Here is a 22,981-nt window from a genome sequence, read left to right on the forward strand (position 1 = left end):
GAGCCTCCTCCTCCCTCTGCCTGCCGCTCCCCCTGCTTGTGTACATGTGCATGTACTCTCTTTCAGTCAAATAAATAAAGTCTTTTAAAAAATAAGTAAAAATTCCAGGAGAACCGGTCATGGGGGGACTCCCCCAAAAGTCTTGTGAGTTTTACCTCTGAGAGTTACCAGGTCCTAACAGTGAATATCAGAGAAAAATCCCCTCATGCTTCTGGCAGGAGGAGAGAAAAAGGAGTATTCTGAAATACGATAGGGCGTTCTGTTCTCAACAAAACCTGCCTTCAAGAAAAACTATTTTACCAGAGCTTAACCTGCTGGGTTTTGTCAGAGCCTAACCTACTTGGGGAAAGGGAAAGAACAAACTCCAGCGCCACCAGCCATCCTGTCCCACCAGTGGGGGAGAAAACCTGAAAGTACTGGTGAAGTTCACAGACCAGAGACACCAAAAGATTGAGACCTAGTAAGAGATTCATACATACTCCCCTTACCCCTTCACCTCACCATAGCATTATTAAAGGCCTATTTTACTGTAGTTCCTTTTATCCAGTACATCATGTCTGCTTCTCAAAAAATACCGGAAAGCATACTAAAAGGCAGAAAATGCAATTTGGAGACACTAAACAAGCATCAAAACCAGAGCCAGTTATGGTGGGAATGTTGTAACTCTCAGACTAGATTTTTAAAACTATGATTAATATGCTAAGATCTTAAATGAGAAAATAGACACATCAAGAAGGGATTGATAATGCAAGTAGAGAGAGATTCTAAAAAAGAATTTTAAAAAACGACAGAAATTAAAAGCACAGTAACAGAAATGTAGAATGCCTTTCATGCACTAATTGTTAGACCGCTCAAGGCTGTACAAACAATCTCTGAGCTTGCAGACATGACAAAAGAAACCTCCAAAACTGGGGGGCGGGGGGGAGACTGGGGGGTGGGAGGGACCAGAACAAAATATCCAAGAACTGTGGGAAAACTACAAGAAGTATAACATATACACAACGGGATGACCAGAAGGACAAGAAAAAGAAAGGAAGAGAAGCAGTATTTGGAGCAGATGGCTAAGAATGCCCCCAAATTAACGTCAGACACCAAACCACAGATCCAGGAAGCTCAGAGAAAACCAAGTAGGATAAATGCCAAAAACTCCAAACGTAAGCATACCATATTCAAACTCTGGAAAAATCAAACATAAAGAAAAAGTCTTGAAAGAAGCCAGAGGGAAAAAACACTTTATCGAAGAGCAAGATAAGAATTAAATTCAACTTCTCAGAAACCACGCAAGCAAGAAGACAATGGAATGAAATATTTAAAGGGCTGAGAAAGAAAAACTAACTAGAATTCTGTATCCTTCAAATTGATCTTTCAAAAGTGAAAGAGAATGTTCCTCTCAATCTTGCTGTGAACCTAAACTGCTCTGAAAACATTAAGTCTTCAAAAAAAAAAAAAAATGGGGAGAGGAACACATGGGTGGCTCAGTTGTTAAGCGTCCAACTCTCGGCTCGGCTCAGGTCATGATCTCAGGGTTGTAAGACATAGCCCCACATGGGGCTCCATGCTCAATGTGTAATCTGTTTAAGATTTTTTCCCCTCCCTCCCACTCTGCTCCTCTGCCTGCTCATGTTCTCTCCCTCAGATAGATAAATAAATAAATAAAATACATTTTTTTTTTAAGTAGGGAGAAATAGACTTTTGTCAGACAAAGAAAAATTGGGGGAATTTGTTGCAAGTAGATATGCTTTTGCAAGATATGTTAAAAGAAGTTCTTTAGAGAAAAGGAAAATGACACAGATTAGAAACTTGGATCTACATAAAGAGAGCATCAGAGAATGAATAAAAGAAGGTAAAATAAAAATGTTTATGTTTGTTATTTTTAATTTATCTAAAAGGTAACTGTTTTTAAGTATTAATAGTAACAATGTATTTGATTATGTTGGCTTCTGTGTATGTTTATGCATAAGTGAAATGAATGACAGCAATGAAACAAGGGATGGCAGGAAGAAACTGGTCATATTTTGTTATTATAAGGTACTTGGTACTATTTGTGAAGCATTATGGTATTATCCGAGAGTGACTGGATTAATTATAAATATATATTGCAAACTCTAGGGCAACCATTAAAAAAACCTTTGCAGATTAAAAGTAAAGGAACAGAAAAAGATATACTAACACTAATCAAAAGAAAGTGGGAGTAGCTGCATTAATTTCAGACAGAGCTGACTTTAAAGCAAGAGAAGTTAAAAGGAACGTTACATAATGAGAAGGGGGGCAATACTCCAGCAAGACATAACAATTCTTTTTTTTTTTTTAAGATTTTATTTATTTATTTGACAGAGATTACAAGTAGGCAGAGAGGCAGTCAGAGAGAGGAGGAAGCAGACTCCCTGCTGAGCAGAGAGCCTGACGGGGGGCTCGATCCCAAGACCCTGGGATCATGACCTGAGCCGAAGGCAGAGGCTTTAACCCACTGAGCCACCCAGGCGCCCCAAGACGTAACAATTCTTAATGTGGATGCATCTAATAATAAAGCATCAAAATACATGAGGCAAAAACTGACAGAATGGCAAGGAGGAACAGATGAATCTACTATTAGAGCTGGAGACTTTAACAGCCTTCTATCAGAAATAAACAGATTCAGCAGCAGAAATCCGTAAGGATATATTTGAACTCAATAGCACCACCAACCAATTGGGGATCTCTTGATGATTTCATCAAACAACAGCTTGTGTTACACATTTTACTCAAGCTCATTTGGACCATTCACCAAGACAGACCATATTCTTGATCACAGACACACTTGAACTAATTAAAAAAAAAAAAAAAAAGAAAGAAATCATAAAATGTCTGCTCTCTGACCACAAAGGAATTAAACTAGAAATCAGTAACAGAACTACAGCTGGAAAAATCCTCAAACAATTAGACATTAAATAATTATAATACTTCTTTTTTTTTTTAAGATTTTATTTCTTTATTTGACAGAGATCACAAGTAGGCCGAGAGAGAGGAAGGGAAGCAGACTCCCTGCTGAGCGGAGAGCCCAATGTGGGGCTCGATCCCAGGACCCCAGGACCATAACCCAAGCGGAAGGCAGAGGCTTTAACCCACTGAGCCACCCAGGCGCCCCTATAATACTTCTAAATAACACATAGGTCAAAGAAGAACCCTCAAGAGAAATCTTTAAATATTTTCAACTAAATGAAAATGAAAATACAACTTGCAAAGTTTGTGAGATTCAGGGAGAGCGGTGTTTATAGGGAAATTTACAGTACTGCAACCCTATACCACAAAATCAATCATCTAGGGGTACCTGGCTGGCTCAATCAGTAGAGCTTAAGATCTAGCCCCACAGGGCATAGAGCTTACTTCAAAATTAAAAATAAATCAAATAAATTATCTAAGCTTCCATCTTAGGAAACTAGAAAAAGAACAAATTAAATCCAAAATAAGGCACTGGAAAAAAAATAATTAAAATTAGAGCAGGGGTGCTTGGTTGGCTCAGTTGGTTAAGGGGCTACTTTTGGCTCAGGTCATGATCCCAGGGTCCTGGAATTGAGCCCCTCGTCAGGCTCCCTGCTCAGTAGGAAGCCTGCTTTTACTTCTCCCACTCTCCCGGCCTGTGTTCCCTCTCTCGCTGTCTCTCTCTGTCAAATAAATCAATAAATAAAATCTAAAAAAAAAAAAAAAAACCCAACAAAAACAAAAGTTGATTCTTTGGGGGAAAAAAAAAAAAATCAACAAAATCAATAAGCCTCAAGCCAGGTTAAGAGAAAAGGGAGAAAAAACAATTACTAAAATCAGGAGCCTAGATGGCTCAGTCAGTTAAACCTCCTGACTCTTGGTTTTCGCTCAGGTCATGTCTCAAAGTCATGGGATCCAGGTCCACACCAGGCTCCATACTCAGCATGGAGTCTGCTTGGGAGTCTCTCTCTCTCTCCCTTCCCCTCTGCCCCTCCCGTCCCCTTTCTCTCTCTAAAGAAAATAAATCTTTTTTTTTTCTTTTTTAAAGAAAAGAACTGAAAGAGAGAACATCACTACAGATCCCATGGACATTAAAAAAATGATACAGGAGGGGCACCTGCGTGGCTTAGTCAGTTAAGCCACCAATTCTTGATTTTGGTTCAGGTCAGGATCTCAGGGTCATGATAATAGCCCTGTATTGGGCTCTGTGCTGGGCATGGAGCCTGCTTAAGAGTCCCTCTCATTCTGCCTCTCCCCCCACTCAAAAAAATGAATAAGTTAAATTAAATTTAAAAATAATACAGGAATATTATAAATAAATCTCTGCCCCAAATCTAAAAACCTCAATCAAATGGACCAATTCCTTGAAACACACAATCTACTAAAACACAATCTACTAAAACTAAAAGAAGAAGAAAAGAGATCATCTAAATAGCTATGTATCTTTTAAGGAAGTTGAATCAGGGCGCCTGGGTGCTTCAGTTGGTTGAGTGTCTGACTCCTGGTTTCAGCTCAGGTCATCTTAGGATGGTGAGTTCAAGCCCTATATTGGGCTCCACATTCAATGGGGAGTCTGCTTTAGATTCTCTCTCTGCCCCTTCCCCACCCACTCATAAGCACATGCTCTCTAAAATAAATAAATAAGTCTTTAAAAATTTAAAAAAAAAAAAAAAAGAAGAAACTGAATCAATAATGATCTTCCAAGACAGGAAGCATAGGCTCAGACAGGTTCACTTGTGAATTCTACCAAACATTTAAGTAAGAAATGGTATGTATTTTCTACAATCCAATCTGTTCCAGAGCACTGAAGCAGAAAGAATACTTCCTAATTCATTTTATGAAGCCTGCATTACCCTACTATCAAAACAAAAGACACATAAGAAAACTATAGACCAGCGTCTCTTATTAACATAAATACAAAAATCCTCAACAAAATATTAGCAAATCGAATACAACAATATATAAAAAGTATTAATTATATGCCATGACCAAGTGGGATTTATCCTATTATGCAAGGCAGTTTCAACACACAAAAATCAATCAACATACTTCATCACGTCAACAGTCTAAAGTAGAAATATCACACAACTATCAGAAGATGCAGAAAAAGCATCTAACAAAATCCAATACCCATTCATGATAAAATCTCTCAGCAAAGTAGGAATAAAGATGAATTTCTTCAACTTGAGATAGAACATCTACAAAAACCCTACGACTAACATCATATTTCATGGTGAGAAAGTCCAAGCTTTTCAGCTAAGATGAGGAACAAAGCAAAGATGTCTCACCACTGCTTTTCAACATTGTACTGAAAAGTCCTAGCTAATGTAATAAGATGAGAAAAGGAAATAAAAGGTATACATATTGGGATAGTAGAAATAAAACTGTCCTTGTTCACAGAAGATGTGGTCATGTAGAAAATTCAAAGGAATCAGCAAAAAAACTCCTGGAACTAATGAGCAATTATAATAAGGTTGCAGGATATAAGATAAATATATATAAATCAATCACTTTTCTACATACCAGCAATGAATAAGTGGTATTTGAAATTGAAAACTCTTTATCATTTACATTATCATACTCAAAAACAAAATACTTAGGTATAAATCTAACAAAATATATGTAAGATCCAGGAGAAAAACTACTAAATTCTCATAATAGATATTAAAGAACTAAATAAATGGAGAGATAATCCATGTTCATGGGTTAAGATTCCATATTGTCAAGACATCAGTTCCTCCCAACTTGATCTATAGATTCAATCCCAATCCCAATAAAAATCCCAGAAAGTTATTTCATGGATACTGAAAAACTGATTCTAAACTTTATATGCAGGGGTGTCTGTGTGGCTCAGTCATTAAGCGTCTGCCTTCAACTCAGGTCCTGATCCCAGGGTCCTGGCATCCAGCCCCGCATCAGGCTCACTGCTCAGCAGGGAGCCTGCTTCTCTCTCTCCCACAATCCCTGCTTGTGTTCCCTCTCTCACTGAACCTCTCTGTCAAATAAATAAATAAAATAAAAAACAAACAAAACAAAACCCACAGCATGTATAACACCAAGCGTGAACCCTAATGTAAACTATGGACTTTGTTAATGAGGTGCCAAGGTAAGTTTCACTGACTGTAACAATTGTACCACTTTGGTTCAGGATATTGATAATGAGGGAAGAGAAGGGTGGGTGGGACAAGGAATACGGAGGAAATCTCTGTACTTTTTACTCCAAACTGCTCTGAAAAATAAAGTTTATTAGTAGGAAAAATAGAATCAGCATTTTTTAAAAAGAGTCTTATTTATTTGACTGAGAGAGGGAGAGAGAGAGTGCACACAGCAGGGGGAGTAGGCAGAGGGGGAAGCAGGCTCCCGCTGAGCAAGGAACCTGACATGGGGCTCAATCCCAATATCCTGGGATTATAACTTGAGCCGAAGGCAGACACTTAACCAACTGAGCCACCCAGGTGCCCCTAAAATCACCATTTAACTCAGAAAACAGAATGCCCTGAAAGTTACCAAAGACCTGGGAAAACACCTGGTTCCTCAATATAGCCCGGAGTAGTGGTTAGCTCATGCATTAACACGAAGAACAATAGCACATAATAGACTTTATGTTTGAAATCCCCAAAACTCAATATACTCAGAACTTGTAAATAAAGTGGAGGCAAAATAAAAACAAGAGCTCAGAAATAAGGCCACTGTAGTGCCCAAAAAACTTTAAAAGCTTCCTGAAAAGAGGTATTCTGAATTTTTAAAAGGATATACTGGAACATGTACAGCAAACTAAAATAATCTGCTAAATATATTAAATAGTAATATAGCATATTATATGCCAGTTTCAATTAAGAATCTAGAAAACTCTCAAAAGGCTTTTTGCTCTTTTTTTTTTTTTTAAGATTTTATTTATTTATCTGACAGAGAGAGATCACAAGCAGGCAGAGAGGCAGACAGAGAGAGAGGAGGAAGCAGGCTCCCCGCTGAGCAGAGAGCCCAATGCGGGGCTCGATCCCAGGATCCTGAGATCATGACCCGAGCCGAAGGCAGCGGCTTAACCCACTGAGCCACCCAGGCGCCCCGGGCTTTTTGCTCTTTTTAACGAGACAGCTATGCTCAAGTCCTATCTTCATGTCCAAGTGATAAAAAATATGCATAACACACAGTTCCCTGGTAGGTTGCAAATTCAACAGATGTCACTATAGCCCAAAAAAATGTTGGCCTGAAAAGTTCTTTAAAATCTGAATACATTTAAGTATTCTTTAATACTTTCTTTGGTCTGGCCTCTGTCCCAACATTCTCGCTTTGCTACATCCAGTCCAATTCACTCGTGTTTGTAATTTCCTTAATCCCAACCATAACTTTGGTTTGAGGCCCCCTACCCTATATTGTTTTTGTATTACTAAACTTATACTTTGATTCCTTTCATTTAAAATTTCCTTATGAAATTCTGCATCATATTCCAATACATTTGTATCAGAAACGGGTATTTCCTCTTCTCTTTCAATTTTCCACATTTCAGAGCTAGCACTTAATTAGTCATGCATGTATTTTCAGAATGATGACAAAAACAACTCTTGCAAAGAGATGGTGGTTTATTGCTATTCCTAATCTACACTTAACTGCATGAAGACAGAATATAGATCACTGATGGGCTTATAAAGGCCTACTGAAGCTCATGATAAAGGCCTCTGATTGAGTGTGAGAACGATTCCTTTTTCTCAAGTTAATAGTTTTGCTCAAAATTGTTACTATTTGGCAGTATTTCTGACTAGCTGCTTCATCCTCTCATTAAACACATACATGCACTCATCTGCACACTGAAAAATGTACCTCTGCTTCAAGAAGAAACGTGTTAAGATTTACATGCCTTGCATGGATAAGGCAGAGTGATGCTGGTGGATCTGAGGCTAGAATCAGAACTTTGAATGGAACAGGGAAAATTTCTTCCTTACACAGCTAATGCTACAAACATACCTAAGAGAGTATACTAAGGGAAAAGTTAATACAAAACTTTCAAGTGATCAATGTCCGTGTGGTTATGCCCAAGCCATCTATTAATGATAAATTAAAAGTCTCGTTACCTGTCAGGACCTGAGTTCAGGCACTCCTGCGGAAGCTGGTGACAATACTAACCCCTGCACTCACTGTGTAGGGAGGTGCACTCCTTGCACTGGGGCTTAAGTGCTAGTGATTTCACCAACCCTTGAAGTGCAGAACAGTAAAAAAACAGTTTTCAGCCGTTTTTCTTACTGAGTTCTCATTTTTTAAATATTACAAAGATCTCAATTAGGTTTTAAAATAAGTTATTTTTGTTGAAAAGGCAGTGCCTTAGTTTAAAGAGACACACGCCAATAGGTCTTTCTGGGTCACTGCACAAACCACAAGACAGCTTCTTTTTCATCAATTAAAAATTTACACAAAGAAGCAACAATTTCATGCCTTCGAACGACTTTCTGATTTTACTGTAAAGTACCAAGATTTAGTGGCTACACATATGTAACTCGGTCTTACAGAAGGCAATCATAACTATTAATAGGTACTGTACTAAAGGAGATCAGCCGAGTTAAAAAATGGTACCTTTCCTATTGACTCAGTTATTCCCCTGTCAAACCATACCACCCTGGAAGGAGCTGGTAATCAAATTTGCAACTACTAATTTCTAAAGAACAACATGTTGTACTCTTCCATACAGTAAAAATCAAGAAATGCTACTATGCCCAAGGATAAAATTACACTGTGTATGTATCTGGAAGGCCAAACTGTTTCTGACTGAAACCTTAAAATGCCACATTAATACAATTTCCCATTCTCTTATACTCTCAAATTAGACGAGCTTACACATGACTCTAGGTTTTTCCCATTGCTGTAGGAGAAATGAGTTGAAAAATACCCTTTAGCTAGTTTTGAAGAAAATATTTTATGTACCTAAGAAAGAGTAATGTTTTATCTGAATCTCTCTCCAAATCCCCTTCACTTCTACAAGCTTTCTTTTCTCTTCTGACCCTCTTAGAACACAAACACTGCTATTCTAACTATTAGGAGCTTGGCACCATTCAGTTATGCATACTCAAAGCATTTGAGTTCTCTGAATTCTTCCCTGGCATTTTAGTAGAGGAAGATAAAAACAAACCTGAGCTGAAACCATGCCAACTGGAGGGTGTGAGTATATTTTACAATCTCTTCCTATCTATAGTGGCACCATTTTAAAACTACATCAAATTTAAATGTTCTCTACCTACAACAGAGCAAGCTTGCCTTGATACGCTTGGCTAAAATGCTTACATTTTTCTTCACAGATAAAGAAATTAAATAACCCCTCTCTCATTTACCCAAACAATTTTTTAATGTTGGCACTCATCCGAAGTCCATTTGAAGGATCTGTTCCTCTAGCTTAAAATCACAGCAATTTGATCTCATTTACAAACAATCGAACAATAAGTACTTCTTGGCAATACTCTGCTCAACTGCTACTTTTTTTTTGGGGGGGGGTGATTCTATGGACAAGATAATTTAAGAAAAATTCATGAAATAAATACAGCTCGGCCTTAAAATATTACTTGTATGCTTCTTTTCAGTGTAAAGGAGAGGGGTAAGAGCAATAAAAAATGTGAACTAAAAGGCCAAATTCTTAACTTATTTGATATCAAATGAAAAGATTTTTTCTTTTCTTTCCTTTTTTTTTTTTTTTAAAGTAAGCTCTACATGCCAAGTGGGGCTTGAACTCACAACCCTGAGATCAAGAGCTGCATGCTCTACTAGCTGAGCCAGCCAGGCACCCTGATAGCAAACCAAAAATTTTCTAACAGAAGTCTCATAGTAGTGAAGACTAACCAAAAGATCATTCTGTCAAAAGTAAAAAGCACTTCAGTTCCAGTATTAATACACTTGTGACTTCATGCCAAACATGACAACTTTTTAAAATGGAGCTTATGTGGGAATAAGATTTCAGGCCAAAACAGACTACTCAATTTAATTCATTGTTACAATTACAAGGTCTAAAATAGTTCTCATTTTGAAGATGCTAATTGAGTTCCCAGGCATTCTATATATTTCCTTTTAACATTTTCTTACTTTGTAACTAACTTGGTCATCTAGCTTCTAACCTCCACATTCCATCCCGCAGGACAAATATTTTTCTCTCAATTGTGAATAAAATTCATTATTCCAATTTCAATCTACTATTCAAGAGGGAAAAAAAAAATCTTTAAGAAAACCACATATGAACTAAGCCACCTTGATAAACCAGTCTTTCATGTTCAAAGCACTTATTTTAAAAATATCTCTTCAGTTTTGGGTGCCTTGGTGGTGTGGTCAGTTGGGCGAGTGACTCTTGGTTTCAGCTCAGGTTGTGACCTCAGGGTCGTGGGATCAAGCCCTGAGTCGGGCTCCACGGTCAGTGCAGAGTATACTTGGGATTCTCTCTGCCCCTCCCACTCAAGCTCTCTCTCTCTCTCTCTCTCTCTCTCTAAAATAAATAAATTAATTAAAAAAAATAACTCTTTAGCTTTATATGCATGGTATTATATTCATTTTACATTTATGGAAATGTAATCTGCCTAGGGTTACAAAATATGTTAATGTTTGAAGTAGAATTAGAATGTGGCATCTCCTTTATCTCATAGTACAGATTATTAAAATATTTCCCACGAACATCTAAAAATATTTCCTATTTCTAAAGTAACAAACACTGCTACTTTAATCTGAAAATGTATATGCCACCACACATACATGACACACACAGAGAGACAGCAAATTAAATGGAAAACAGCTCTTACCTTCATCTCCCTCTGGTGCATATGAAGCTGTAATAATGTCAATATCAGCACAATTCATCACAATCTGATTGGTTGCCTGCCTCACCTAAGGGGAAAAGAAAAACCAGCGGTGTCAGAATAGCCAAGATTAATAACATGTACATCTTCATCTTGGCCTAATGTATGGCACAGGGCATTTTTTTAAGCCCAGACATCACTAAAACCTAGACTGAGTATTTATACCTCAATGGTAAAAATAAATTAGTAGTTTTAAGTAATCTAAGGCAATTCACGTTTTCCGAATTATATTAAAAGCAACCATAAACACTTAAGTATTTTAGACTTTAAGCATCTGACCAATGAGCTAAATAAAAGCATTTTTTCCTACTTAAGCTTTTATTTAAAACAATTAAAACTTTCCAAATTAAAAATTAATTAGGAAACATTTCTTGTATGTTGCAATTAATTATGTATTTCAACCTACACATCAAACCCATCATAAGACCTTCTTTAAGGATAGAGGAAGAAAAGTGGTATCATAAATCATGTCAAAACTTCGTAAGAGGGGCGCCTGGGTGGCTCAGTTGGTTAAGCGGCTGCCTTCAGCTCAGGTCATGATCCCAAGGTTCTGGGATCGAGTCCCACATCGGGTTCCCTGCTCAGCGGAGAGCCTGTTTCTCCCTCTCCCTCTGCCTGCCTCTCTGCCTACTTGTGTTCTACCTATCTGTCAATTAAATAAATAAAATCTTTAAAAAAAAAAAAAACTTCATAAGACACTCTTTAAATTTTTTTCTCTTATCAAAGTAACATTTTGGATATAACAGACACTAATGACTCACCACCAAGATTAAATAAACTTTTTAAGATTTTGTCTTACTTACTTCAGATCCCCCCCAATAAAATATAGATATAATGAAAGCTCCATCCTCGCTTCCTCATTACATGGAGATAACCACCTCCTAAGGCTAATGTAGCTCTTTATCATGTATATACAGTACTTCTGCTACATATATAAAGATCAGTAAGCAATGTTTTTAGTTTTATACAAATACCTTTGCACCTGCTTTTTTCATTTAACATTGTTTCTGAGATGGGTAAATGTAGACAGATATAGATCTAATTCATTAATTTTAACTCCTATATAGTATTCCATTATAAAAATAAACCAGTTATTTATCCATTTCCTTCCTAAAGGAAGTTAGATTGTTTCCACTTTTTTTGTTTTTTAAAATAGTACTGTAACAAATATCTTGGTCCATGTTTTCTTATGCATATTTTTCTTTACCAAGAATATCCCAATTATGCTCTAGAGTAGTTTCAATTAACACTCCCATGAGCAAAGAGTGAAGAAATACCATGTTCAGGGTGCCTGGGTGGCTCAGTGGGTTAAGCCCCTGCCTCAGACTCAGGTCATGATCTCAGGGTCCTGGGATCAAGCCCTGCATTGGGCTCTCTGCCCGGCGGGGAGTCTGCTTCCCTCTCTCTCTCGCCTGCCTCTCTGCCTACTTGTGATCTCTGTCAAATAAATAAATAAAATCTTTAAAAAAAAAAAAAAGGAAATACCATGTTCATCATCCTCTAAAAAACTTAAAATATCTTTGACAATCTGATGGGTATTAAATTCTATTCCACCATTGCTTTAATTAGAATTTTCCTGATTAATAGTAGCACTGGTTAAGTAAGCATCTTCTCTACTTAGTTTCTTTCTCCCCCCCTTTTTTTTTTAGCCATTGCTTTTTCTCTGCAAATTGTTCATTTATAACCCTTGCCCACTTTTCTATTTGGTTGTAGACTTGATTTTATATACTTGCTGCATTTAAACAGAACCTCAGATTCATTTTCAGACCATTCATTTGAATGGTCTGAATTTAAAATAACAAAAATCTGGGGCTCCTGGGTGGCTCATTCGGTTATTGGTTTCATTGGTTTCAGTTCAGGTCATGCTCTCATGGTTGTGAGATGGAGCCCTACATGGGGCTCCCCTACTCAAGGTGGAGTGCGCTTCAGATCTTTCTAGATCTGAATGTGGCAGTTTTGAAGAAAATAGTTTTTCTATCCCCTTCAGCCTCTCCCTCCCCCTCAGTCCCTCCCTGCTCACGGGCAGACACACCCTCTTTCCCTCTCAAATAAATAAATAAAATCTAAAAATAAAATAACAAAAGTACAGATGCCCTAAATCACAAACAAATGTCTACAGAGGCCAGCCAAGCAGGTGAGTAGAGTAGGCCAGGTGAAGGCTATGGATAAAGGAAGGGGAAGTAGTCATTTCTTGGAGCTAACCAATTACTGCTATATTGAAAAGCAAACTCCATATTGACAGATCTTCCAACTACAAAAAAACAAAAACAAACCCCACAGGGGTTCCTACTTGGCTCTTTTGGTAGGGCATGTGCAACTCTTGATCTCTGGGTCTGAGTCGAGCCCCACACTGGACAGAAAGATATTTAAAAAAAAAAAAAAAAAAAGCCACAAATTTCAGATTTCATGTACGATCTCCCAAATTGTAACTGATGGCAACTAACACAAAATTTGCAAGAACACTGTGCAGTCCAAACAAAACCCACAGTAGGTCAATACTGCCTCGAGATCACTAACAGAACACAGAACCAGGTAAGGACACAAGAGTAATATAATGTCTATATGAAAAAGCTATACCAAAGAGTAATCATTTTATTAATAACCAATAAATAAACACGATTAATCTCAAACTAAAATTACCTAAGTTACAGATACATATTAGTAAGCCTGTAAAAATTGCTAACATATAATGTGAAACTATTTTGGCTCATTAAAAAACAATCCTTTTCAGAGACTTGCTAGGTCAGTTGGTAGAGCATGAGACTCTTGATTTTGGGGATATGAGTTCAAGCCCCACACTGGGTGTAGAGCTTAGTTTAAAAAAAAAAAAAAAATCCTTTTTCATAAATCTTTCTGTTTCTAAACAAAAATGTAATTCAATGAACTTAAAAAAATTTTTTTTTAAGTGGCAGGAGCACCTGGCTGGCTCAGTCCATAGAGCATGCAACTCTTGATCTTGGGGTTGTGAGTTCCAGCCCCATGTTACATACAGAGATTACTTAAAAATAAAATCTTTAATTAAAAAATAAATTAAACTAATCTTTAAATATATAAATAAACAAATAATTTTTGTAAGTGGTAATATTCCTTCACACCGTTTATTTCATCAAGAACATTCCTAAATAGTAACAAAACCTTTCTGTCCCAACTGGCCATTTATAGCACTGCATTTGAACAAATAAAGCAAAAAAGATCCCTGTGCCTATTTATAAATTCACTTTTAAAAAATTCAGCAACACAGAGAAATGAAGCACTTAATGAGGCTGGGGTGGGCTGCAGGGAGGTATCTCCAAAAAGTAAAAATGAATAAAAACCTTCCAGAGTTTGAAGTTTATGCCAACAGGATAATAACAGCAGTTTAGTTACACATCTTCATCTCTATTGAGGCGAGCATATTTTCATCCAACAACATCTACAGGGAATTTAAGCAGTTAATCTGCCAATGTCAAGAGAGCTGTACAACACTACATACGCCAATTGACATTCACCTCACTACTACTTAACATTCTGAGGGAAAGAGTTTGCATACTTTGGAAAGGCACAGTCTACAACATCCATTTACAAGTACATTCTAATTCCTCCTGTATTTAGGGGAAACCCACCTGTTTATACTACTGAGTTAAGCTGCTTGTTGAATAGCTAATAATTTTTTTTTTCCAAGACGCTGCCATTTCTGGAAGGGTGGGAGGGAAGAACCAAAGGAATAAAAATACTTATCTTAGTAATAGAACGCTACTCAAATTTTTAAAAATCTCACTGTATACTCTGCCTCATCTTAACCATGTCCTTTAAACAGGATAGAAAGTGTTTGTTTTAGTACTTAGTACCTGATTCACAGTAATCAGTTAATAGATATTGTTATTAAGACACACACACAGAGGGGCATGTGGCTACCTCAGGCGGTAAAGCATGCAACTCTTGATCTCAGGGTTGTGAGTTCAAGCCCCACACTGGGCACAGAGTTTACTTAAAAAAAAAAAAAAAAGGCATACACAGAGACCAAGATTAAATGTGCTGTAATCATAAAGATGTTCCTCCAAATATCATCTAACAGCATTCACCTAACAGTTTATAAAGTGTCTATCAGAATGACAGGAAAATTTCAAAGCTTTGTGCTACATTATATAGTACTTCGGAGGTCAGCATACATGTACAGATTTTAAATACCTACATAGATTTAAGTACTTCAGTGCCACACTGTAACACTGCTCTTTTTTATGTTTTCCCCACAATAGCACTGACCTGATGATTCAGTACATGAATTCTCACATCTAACATCACCATTAGGGATACTTTCCACTACCAAAAATACAGGTAATAATTCAAAGGAATTTCAGCATTAAGATCTTCACAGTTTGCAAGCTTAAAATAGAAGCAAAATGTTAAAGTAGGCATATATATATCTTGTAGATAACAAGCTCACTTTCAACATCTCCATTTGATGCTACTAAAGAATGGAACACAGTGTTTCCTTTCCTTGTTTCAAACCCAGGGTTAAGTCCTCTCAGAGCCCGTACAGACTGCACTGCAACTCAACCAAACACCAAGTAATGGCTCTATTGAAGAGGCAGCTTGACCGCTGGTAACAATTTTACAATGGAAGTTTCCTATGAGTTAGGAAGGCAGCAATGTGAGATTTTTTTTTTTCCCCTGAATGAGTCTTTATTATGATCACTCAGAAATACATCTTACAGGTACTATAAGACCCAAGAAGCTTTTCTGTGATTACCAAAGCCCTCAGATTTTAGTAAAAGGAAATCTCCAGTGTGACAACTCCAAACACCAGTCTGAAGCCTGAGTCACTTTGCCTTACAAGCAACTTCATCGTTAAAATTTTGAAATAATCATTGTCTTTGTGGAATAGGGCTGTAATTTCTAGAGACAATAAGGAGCAATTAATTAGTAAACACAAACTGAGCCAAGTTTTCTAACAAAAGAGACACTGAAAAGAGCAAGATGCAGAAAGTCAAATGTAGCACCCCAAATGTAAAAATGTTAAACATACAGAACATTGCTGTTTATTGCTTATGGCTACTTACATACACAGTAAAACTACATATATAGGCATAATACTCACCTACCTACAGAGAAGTTACCTCTGGGAGTGGGGGTAGGAAGAGATGGAAATGGACTTCAGTGGTATCTGTGACATTTTATTTCCCAAAAAACATCAGGCGCAGTCTGAAGCAAATGGGGGAAAACTTTAATATATGCTAAATCTGTGTGGTGGGTTACTTTTCTGTATTTCTAAAGTATTTCCTAATTTAAAGTAAATTTTTAAAGTGATTACAAGTGGCCAAATAAACTATGAGCTACATACTTAAATGATGTTCAAAACTGTATCTCTAAGATCTGGAGAATTAATCTCAGTTAACAAGAGAGCTATCAAAAGACTCAGTCCTTTGCCACTGACTCACATACAGATTAGAATAAGATCTACTTTACAATAAGAACAGGCTCATTTATGTAGCAAAGTTCAGAGAAGCTTCATAATTTACTACTCAAGATCACATTTGTCCAGACTGTATTGATGGACAATATCAATTATCCAGAACCAGGAAGTTAAAAAAAGAAAAAGAAAAAAGAGCCTGTTTAAAAGCCAGAATAGATGATACAAAGTCCATACAATAAAGCTCATTCCCTTCACTCAGAAGAGAGTCCGTCAAACCCACACTTAGAAATTTCTTTTTAAGGCCACACAAGCTTTTTTCTGGTTACTTAGACCTCTTCAGATCAAGCTCAGTAAGACAGAAGAGGGAATAAATTGCACAATAGGCAGCAACAAAGCACAATAAGCAGCAAGAAGTAATCACCCAACAGTAAGAAAAACAAACAAATATGAAACTAACAAATTATAGTGCCCAGTTTGGGGTAATCTGTGGTTATAGGTATCAATGACAGATATCCAGAATGATGTCCAGTATTTTTAAAAAGAAGAAAAGAAACAAGACTCGATTGTAAGGAACTAGAGTTTAAAAAAATAATACATTTTTGGAATATTTCCATCCAAATCAGTAAATATTTTTTAAAGTCTAAGTGCCTCAAAGGGTAAGATTCATTTATCTGGAAAATTCACTGGAAAATTCATTGCCAGATGATAGTAGATAAAGCTTAACATATAAAAGCTTCTTATATTGAGGTGTTTCATCATACATACATTTCAAGAAACAATAGAAGATCTAAACAAGTTCAATTTATCATCAATCTTTCAAATTTAATTTCTCAAGACCATGTAGTGATCTAGCAAAATGTGGCACAAATTATTAATTTTACCACTTCTTTAAGTAATAAAAAAACAACCAAAATGACTGCATAGAAAATACTCAAGGGGTGCCTAGGTGGCTCAGTCAGTTAAGCATGGGTTCTTGATTTCCGTTCAAGTCATGATCTTGGGGTCAGGAGATCGATCCCATGTGGGGCTCCACGTTCAGTGCAGAATCTGCTCAAGTTTCTCTCTCTCACTCCCTCTAACCCTGCACACTTACACTACCCACTCTCCAATAAACAAATAAATCTTAAAAAATAAATAAATAAATAAAAACAGAAAGAAAATATGCAAAATTTGGGCAGAAAATTCCATAACACAGGATTGACAATAACATCCATTTAGGTGCCAAGTTTTAGCCTGCCAAACAAACTACTATATCTGTAACTCTCCTCTAAGTGCCAATTTAGTCATCACCAACATGAATATTTTGTTGGCAAAGGCCAGGGATTGTCTACTATATCCTGACTTCTGGCCTTGAAGGATGAAGTTAATTTCTTTGGCTCAGGCTAAATATTTCCATAAGAGAAAGTCCAATTACTGTATAAACCACAATGCACTCATAACAAGGCATTGTAGCCACTTACATAAACCTTATCTATTTTTTAACTAATTATCCACAAAGCAAGAGTATCAGAATTCAAAATAGCTACAAAAATCCATTGCTCTCAAATATCCTGATGTAAAGGGGGGAGTGCACAGGAGGGGTGGCAATGCCCCATTTCTCTAGGCCCATGGTAGCACTTTTGCAAAACCTGCTGACCTAGACCACACACACTTATGTAAAAGACAACTACTTATAAAGTCAGTGCACACTGACTAATTTCTTCACCTTCCCCAGGAGTCCACACCCCAGACCAGGTTAAAAATCCACTAAGTTTCTAATATGTAACCTGTACAAATACTCTGGGCTTATCATAAAATTTTGCAACTCAAGCAACCAAGCAATTTGTATACTTTGTGTAATATGATTCCAACTGTTAGGAAACTGACCCAATACCAGTTATAAATCTAGATTTCTAGAGATACAATCCTGTCCACATTTTTAGATTTCCACAATAAGATACCTTATAATGCCACAGTTTAGACTTACTGCTCCAAATCATGGATCTCAAAAATATGAATATATGCTTTTTTAGTAATGTTAACTTTTCACCAACCTGAATTCCTTTATTCTTCCAAAGGTGGCAATGTGTACAATTAAAAAGTGCAATCATTCTTTAATAAAACCTGTTAGAATTCACTCTACTACCATCTTTCATTTGTGTTGCCCTCTAGCCTGAAAAGAATTTCTGGAAACAACTGCTTTGAAAAGCTCCTGTTACTAAAAAAGATTTATTTCCTTACACCAAATTAACAATTCCCTGTTCATGTCTAGTACATTACCATGTGCTCCCTCAATGGCCCGAAGCAGCCTTCCACATATTTCTCATCACTTTGGAAAAACAAGGAGAAAAGGAGGAAGGAGAAGCATGTCATTGCCTCTTGCTCTGTCCTAACACTTAAATAAAACCGTCACTTCCTAATAATCACTTAAAAATCTTTATTGACAATTTTTTTTCCTGCAATTTTTCCCTAAATAGATATTTCTCAAAATTATGAACCGGTAACACCAGCTAATGAGGTAAATAAATAAATTATTTTTTTTCACATCTTAGTCTTTTCACATAATGCGAACTCATTCATCACAGGTCCTTCTTCCCCAAGGTTTGCCAAGTCACAAGACACACTACTGTTCACAATCCCTCCCATCTGCCCCCTGCCAATATATATCAAACACTCTAGTCACTTGGCTTAAACAAACAGTCTACGAAATAACCCTCTCAAATCCTAATTTAGACTGAAGATACACTCATTCTGATTCACATTCTTAATGGGAAATTTTTAAATCACTTGACTTTCCAAGGGGTAAGTAAGTTTTGCCTTGTGATGCAGCCGGACCCTAGGGCCCTCCTGTTTTCACACAAGCACTCCATATATGACAGTATACTTTTTAATTCTACACTTTCAGACATAATTTCAATCTGAGTACTCAGCTTTCAAAGACAACTTCAAACTTTCAATTCATTCCAACACTATACGTTTCTTTCATTTTACTGCTCTATCCACCCTGTCTTTAAGGTTGAGGCCTACTGGTTTTTCCTCTCTGACTACAGTAGAAAAAGACACAATATATTTACCACTCTTCTCTTGAAAAATAACTACTAAATAGTTCCCATTTTTCATCAGACTTCACATAATACATCATATAACAAGGTATGTCACAAATGTCTATTGTTTGGGACCTTTGTAGGGCATCAGTACTAATAGTCTCCGAAATCAAACAATACTTCAGATAACGTTGGGGGGGGGAGCATGATTCACCAAAAACTGCAATGAAGAGTAATGGAATATTTTCAACAGTGGTATGCTAAAACTAGCAGCTTCTTTCAGAGAAGAGTACTGCTAAGCAACCATCGCTGTAACAATAAATCCACCTGCTTCACAGGCAGCAAAGCTAGGAAGAGGGGAGGAAAAGCAGAGATGGGGTCCTCCTTCAGCTTCTCTAGAGGTTAGGAGAGAACAAAGTCACTGCTGCACTGTCACTTGAGGGGAAGGGGGAGGGGGCGGATCATCTTGGAAACCCAGCCCCTGGGCCGGAGCAGGCGGGGAGAACTCAGCAAGGCTGCCTGGGATTAGCATTCTCCTTCTCACCCTCTCCCCCCTTCTAGAATCTCCCCTCCTCGCTAACGCGCGGCGGCCGGAGTCCCAGATGACCGCCCCCTTCCAATGTGTCCTCCGTGGGGCGTAGGGAGAACCAGAGAAAAGAACTGAGTCAGGAGGCTGAGACAAGAGCGTGGACTCCGATGACCCCTCTGGCCTCCTCCTACAGCCTCCAGCCTCGCCCAGAACACTACCAAGCCCGGAAGGGCCGGGTGGTCGGGGAGGGGAAGCCCCGCACAGGTGTGCTCGCTGCGGCTGCGGGGATGGGGGGGCCCTCGGGCAGGGCCCGCCAGCTCCCTCGCTGCTCCCCGCAGCGCGGCCCGGGCCCCAGCCCAGCAGGACAGAGCACATCGGCCCGGGCGCCCCGCGGCAGCCCCAGAGGGGCGCGCCTGTCCCCGAGCCGGCCTCGCCAACCCCAGGCCTGCAGCGTCCAGGCCGGCCGGCCCGCCCGCCCTCGCCCAGCCCGCGGCCTAACTGCTTGCCCCGAAGCTCGCCCCCGGCGCCCGAGGGTCGCCGTACCTGGGCGGCGGCCTCCAGCTTGCCCTCGAAGGTGAAGTCCAGCAAGTCAGGCTTGAGGCAAAGGCTGTAGTTGATGGGGGAGACATCGGCAGGCAGCCGCTCGAAGGGCCTCTTCTCCGGCATCGCGGCGAGGCCCAGGCTGTGGAGGCGGCGGCGGCGGCGGCGAGAAGAGCGGCTGAGGAGGAGAAGGAGGAGGGGAGGAGGCGGAGGGCCGAGGAAGAGCAGGCGGCGAGCGAGGGAGGGGGCGGCGGCTGCCAGCCACATCCACCGAGTGCGGGCGACCGCCTGAGGAGAGCGACCCGGGAGCCTGGGGGGGTAGGGGGGCGGGGGCGGGGGAGAGACCCAGCCGGAGCGCTCGGGGCCGGGAGGGAGGCTGTGCGGGCGGGCTGGCTGCCTACGGGGAAGGGGGCGGAGGGGAGGGCAGGGGAGGAGGGCCTGCAGGGAGGGAAGGAGGCGGTGGCGGCGGCAGCTGCGTGCGCGGCCCCGCCGGCCGGGCGCGCCCCGCCGGTGTGCGCGCGCGCGCCGGGATTGGGGGCGGAGCGGTGAGGGCGCGGCCCGCTTGGGGAGAGGGTGCGGGGTCGCGGGCGCGTGCTGGGGGCGGGAGGCGGCTCGCGGCGCTGCACCTGTCAGCGCCACTGGGGAGTGCCGACTCCTGGCGGGCGGGAAGGACCCCAGAAGGGTTTGAGAAGCAGAGGGAAGGCGTGTGAGGACCCCCTCCAACCCCCAGCAGTATTTTGAAGTTGAAGCTTGTGCAACTGGCCGGTACGAGTCAGGGTAAAATGTTAAAATATCAATTCAGAGCGAAATCCCACATTGGACTTTTACCTCCAGATCAGCAGAAAGCCCTGACTGGAGGCTCTTTGGCAGTAATTATTCCTATTTTAAGTAGCAACTTCAGGAGATGGTTATGAAAAGATTTGTCAGAAAACCCTTAATAATCCAGGTTTCTTAAACCAGTGCGATCTGAACCTTTGAGGTAGTGATTTCAGAAGTTAGGAAGATTTTTGTTTCCATAATTTAATGTTCAAAATAAGGTATGCTTCACCTTTTTCCCGTTACATCTTTATTTCTGTTTTTTTGAACTAAAAGACCTTTACCAATTATGGCCTCTTTAAACTAGCTGTGGTTCCTTCCGTCAGTGCTGTAGATAACTCACGAGTTGGGGTTATATACATTTTAACATAAATGTGTTCTAATTATATATAAATATGTACTACATATTTATATTTCTTAAAGTGTCAAGGGCAAGAGATTTATCCATAATCCCCATATTCCTTTATAGACCTTCTCATGTAGAACCTTTGAATTTCCAAAACTCAATGCTGAATGATATACTGGACCAGCACTGTACAACAGAAACATAATCAAGCCAACCAAGTAACTTTAAATTTTCTAGTACAACATAAAAAAAGGAAACAAGTGAAATTGATACATCATATTTAATGTAACATATCCAAAGTATCATTTCAACGTGCAATCAAATGAAAAATGAGATTTTTTTTCTGTACCAAGGCTCTGAAATCCAGTGTGTATTTTTTTTTTTTTTTGGTATTCCAGTGTGTATTTTACATTCATAGCACATCTCAATTCTGACTAGCCACATTTCTGGTGCTCAGTTGCCATGTGAGACCAGTGGCTGTTGTCTTGGACACTGGGCCTCCCTTCTAGTCCTCTGAATCCTGCATACCTCTTTAGGACACACTGAACAACGGCAATCCTTTCAAACTAAGATGTGAGATGGAGGCTTTTGTTACATGCAGACCACTTTTAGGTCATAGAAATAAGAATTTTAATAATATGTCAATCAAATTAATATTTGAATAATAATGTATTGAGTGCTTACTAGACACTTTTCATATTTTAATTCATTTAATCCTCTCAACAGCTCTTTTAGGCATACACCATTATTCCCATTTTACAGATGAGAAAACAAGCACACATAGATTCAGTGACTTGCCCAGGATCATACAGCTAATAAATGGCAGAGCTGGCATCAGGACCCAGCCTTTTTTTTTTTTCCCCTCTCCTGAAAAATTTTGCAGCAGCTTCCCTATTTTTCTCTCAGGTTTTTTTTTTTTAAGATTTTATTTATTTATTTGACAGAGAGAGATCACAAGCAGGCAGAGAGGCAGGCAGAGAGAGAGGAGGAAGCAAGCTCCTGCTGAGCAGAGAGCCCGATGCGGGGCTCGATCCCAGGACCCTGAGATCATGACCTGAGATCGTGACCTGAGCCGAAGGCAGCGGCTTAACCCACTGAGCCACCCAGGCGCCCCTCTCTCAGTTTTGTTTTATTCCAGTCCATCTGTATCTCGGCTTCTTACAGAGTTATTCTCATTATACAAGCACCCATAAGGCTCCGTCTTGTCTGTTAAAGCGTATTTGATTTATAACCATTTAAGGCACTCCGTAAACTGTCCTTAGACTTTTTTTTTTTACCCTTTAACATAGATTGTCCTGTCTTAGAAAGCTAACCTGTTCGCCATTTGGCCCTTACAGTTTGCTCATTTTCTCTTCTCTACTGTTGTCATGCATTATTGCTGGAAAGACCTCCTTATCCTCTTGGATATCCTCCTTATCCCCTTCCTTCAAAACTCACCTTTTCCAGAAAGTCCTCATTGACTAACTCTACTCAACTCCAATCCTTTCCTGTCGGTTCCCAAGTACTGGTTTTGGCTGATTTATTTGTACTTGTTCTGTAATTATACTTTTTAAAAAA

At 39.2% G+C, this 22,981-nt stretch overlaps 1 protein-coding gene across 3 annotated transcripts in view; it reads right to left on the minus strand.

Moving 5' to 3' along the window:
- The window catches only part of NPEPPS (aminopeptidase puromycin sensitive), an 85,181-nt gene that overhangs the window by 59,976 nt on the left and 2,224 nt on the right, over positions 1–22,981 (minus strand). The window contains exons 1-2 of one of the 3 annotated variants that reach the window (XM_032871413.1): positions 20,266–20,601; positions 10,722–10,806 (exon numbers count right to left, since the gene is read on the minus strand). In XM_032871413.1, coding sequence (XP_032727304.1) covers positions 10,722–10,806; positions 20,266–20,529 — 349 coding nt within the window. In that variant the 5' untranslated portion in view covers positions 20,530–20,601. Of the gene's footprint in view, positions 1–8,027; positions 8,149–10,721; positions 10,809–20,265; positions 20,602–22,981 lie in introns of those variants that run through there. The other 2 variants (XM_032871415.1, XM_032871414.1) reach the window with 2 other exon arrangements.

Source organism: Lontra canadensis, unplaced genomic scaffold (genome assembly GCF_010015895.1).
Source record: "Lontra canadensis isolate GAN:19392208 unplaced genomic scaffold, GSC_riverotter_1.0 scaffold43, whole genome shotgun sequence".
NCBI classification, from domain to species: Eukaryota; Metazoa; Chordata; class Mammalia; order Carnivora; family Mustelidae; genus Lontra; species Lontra canadensis.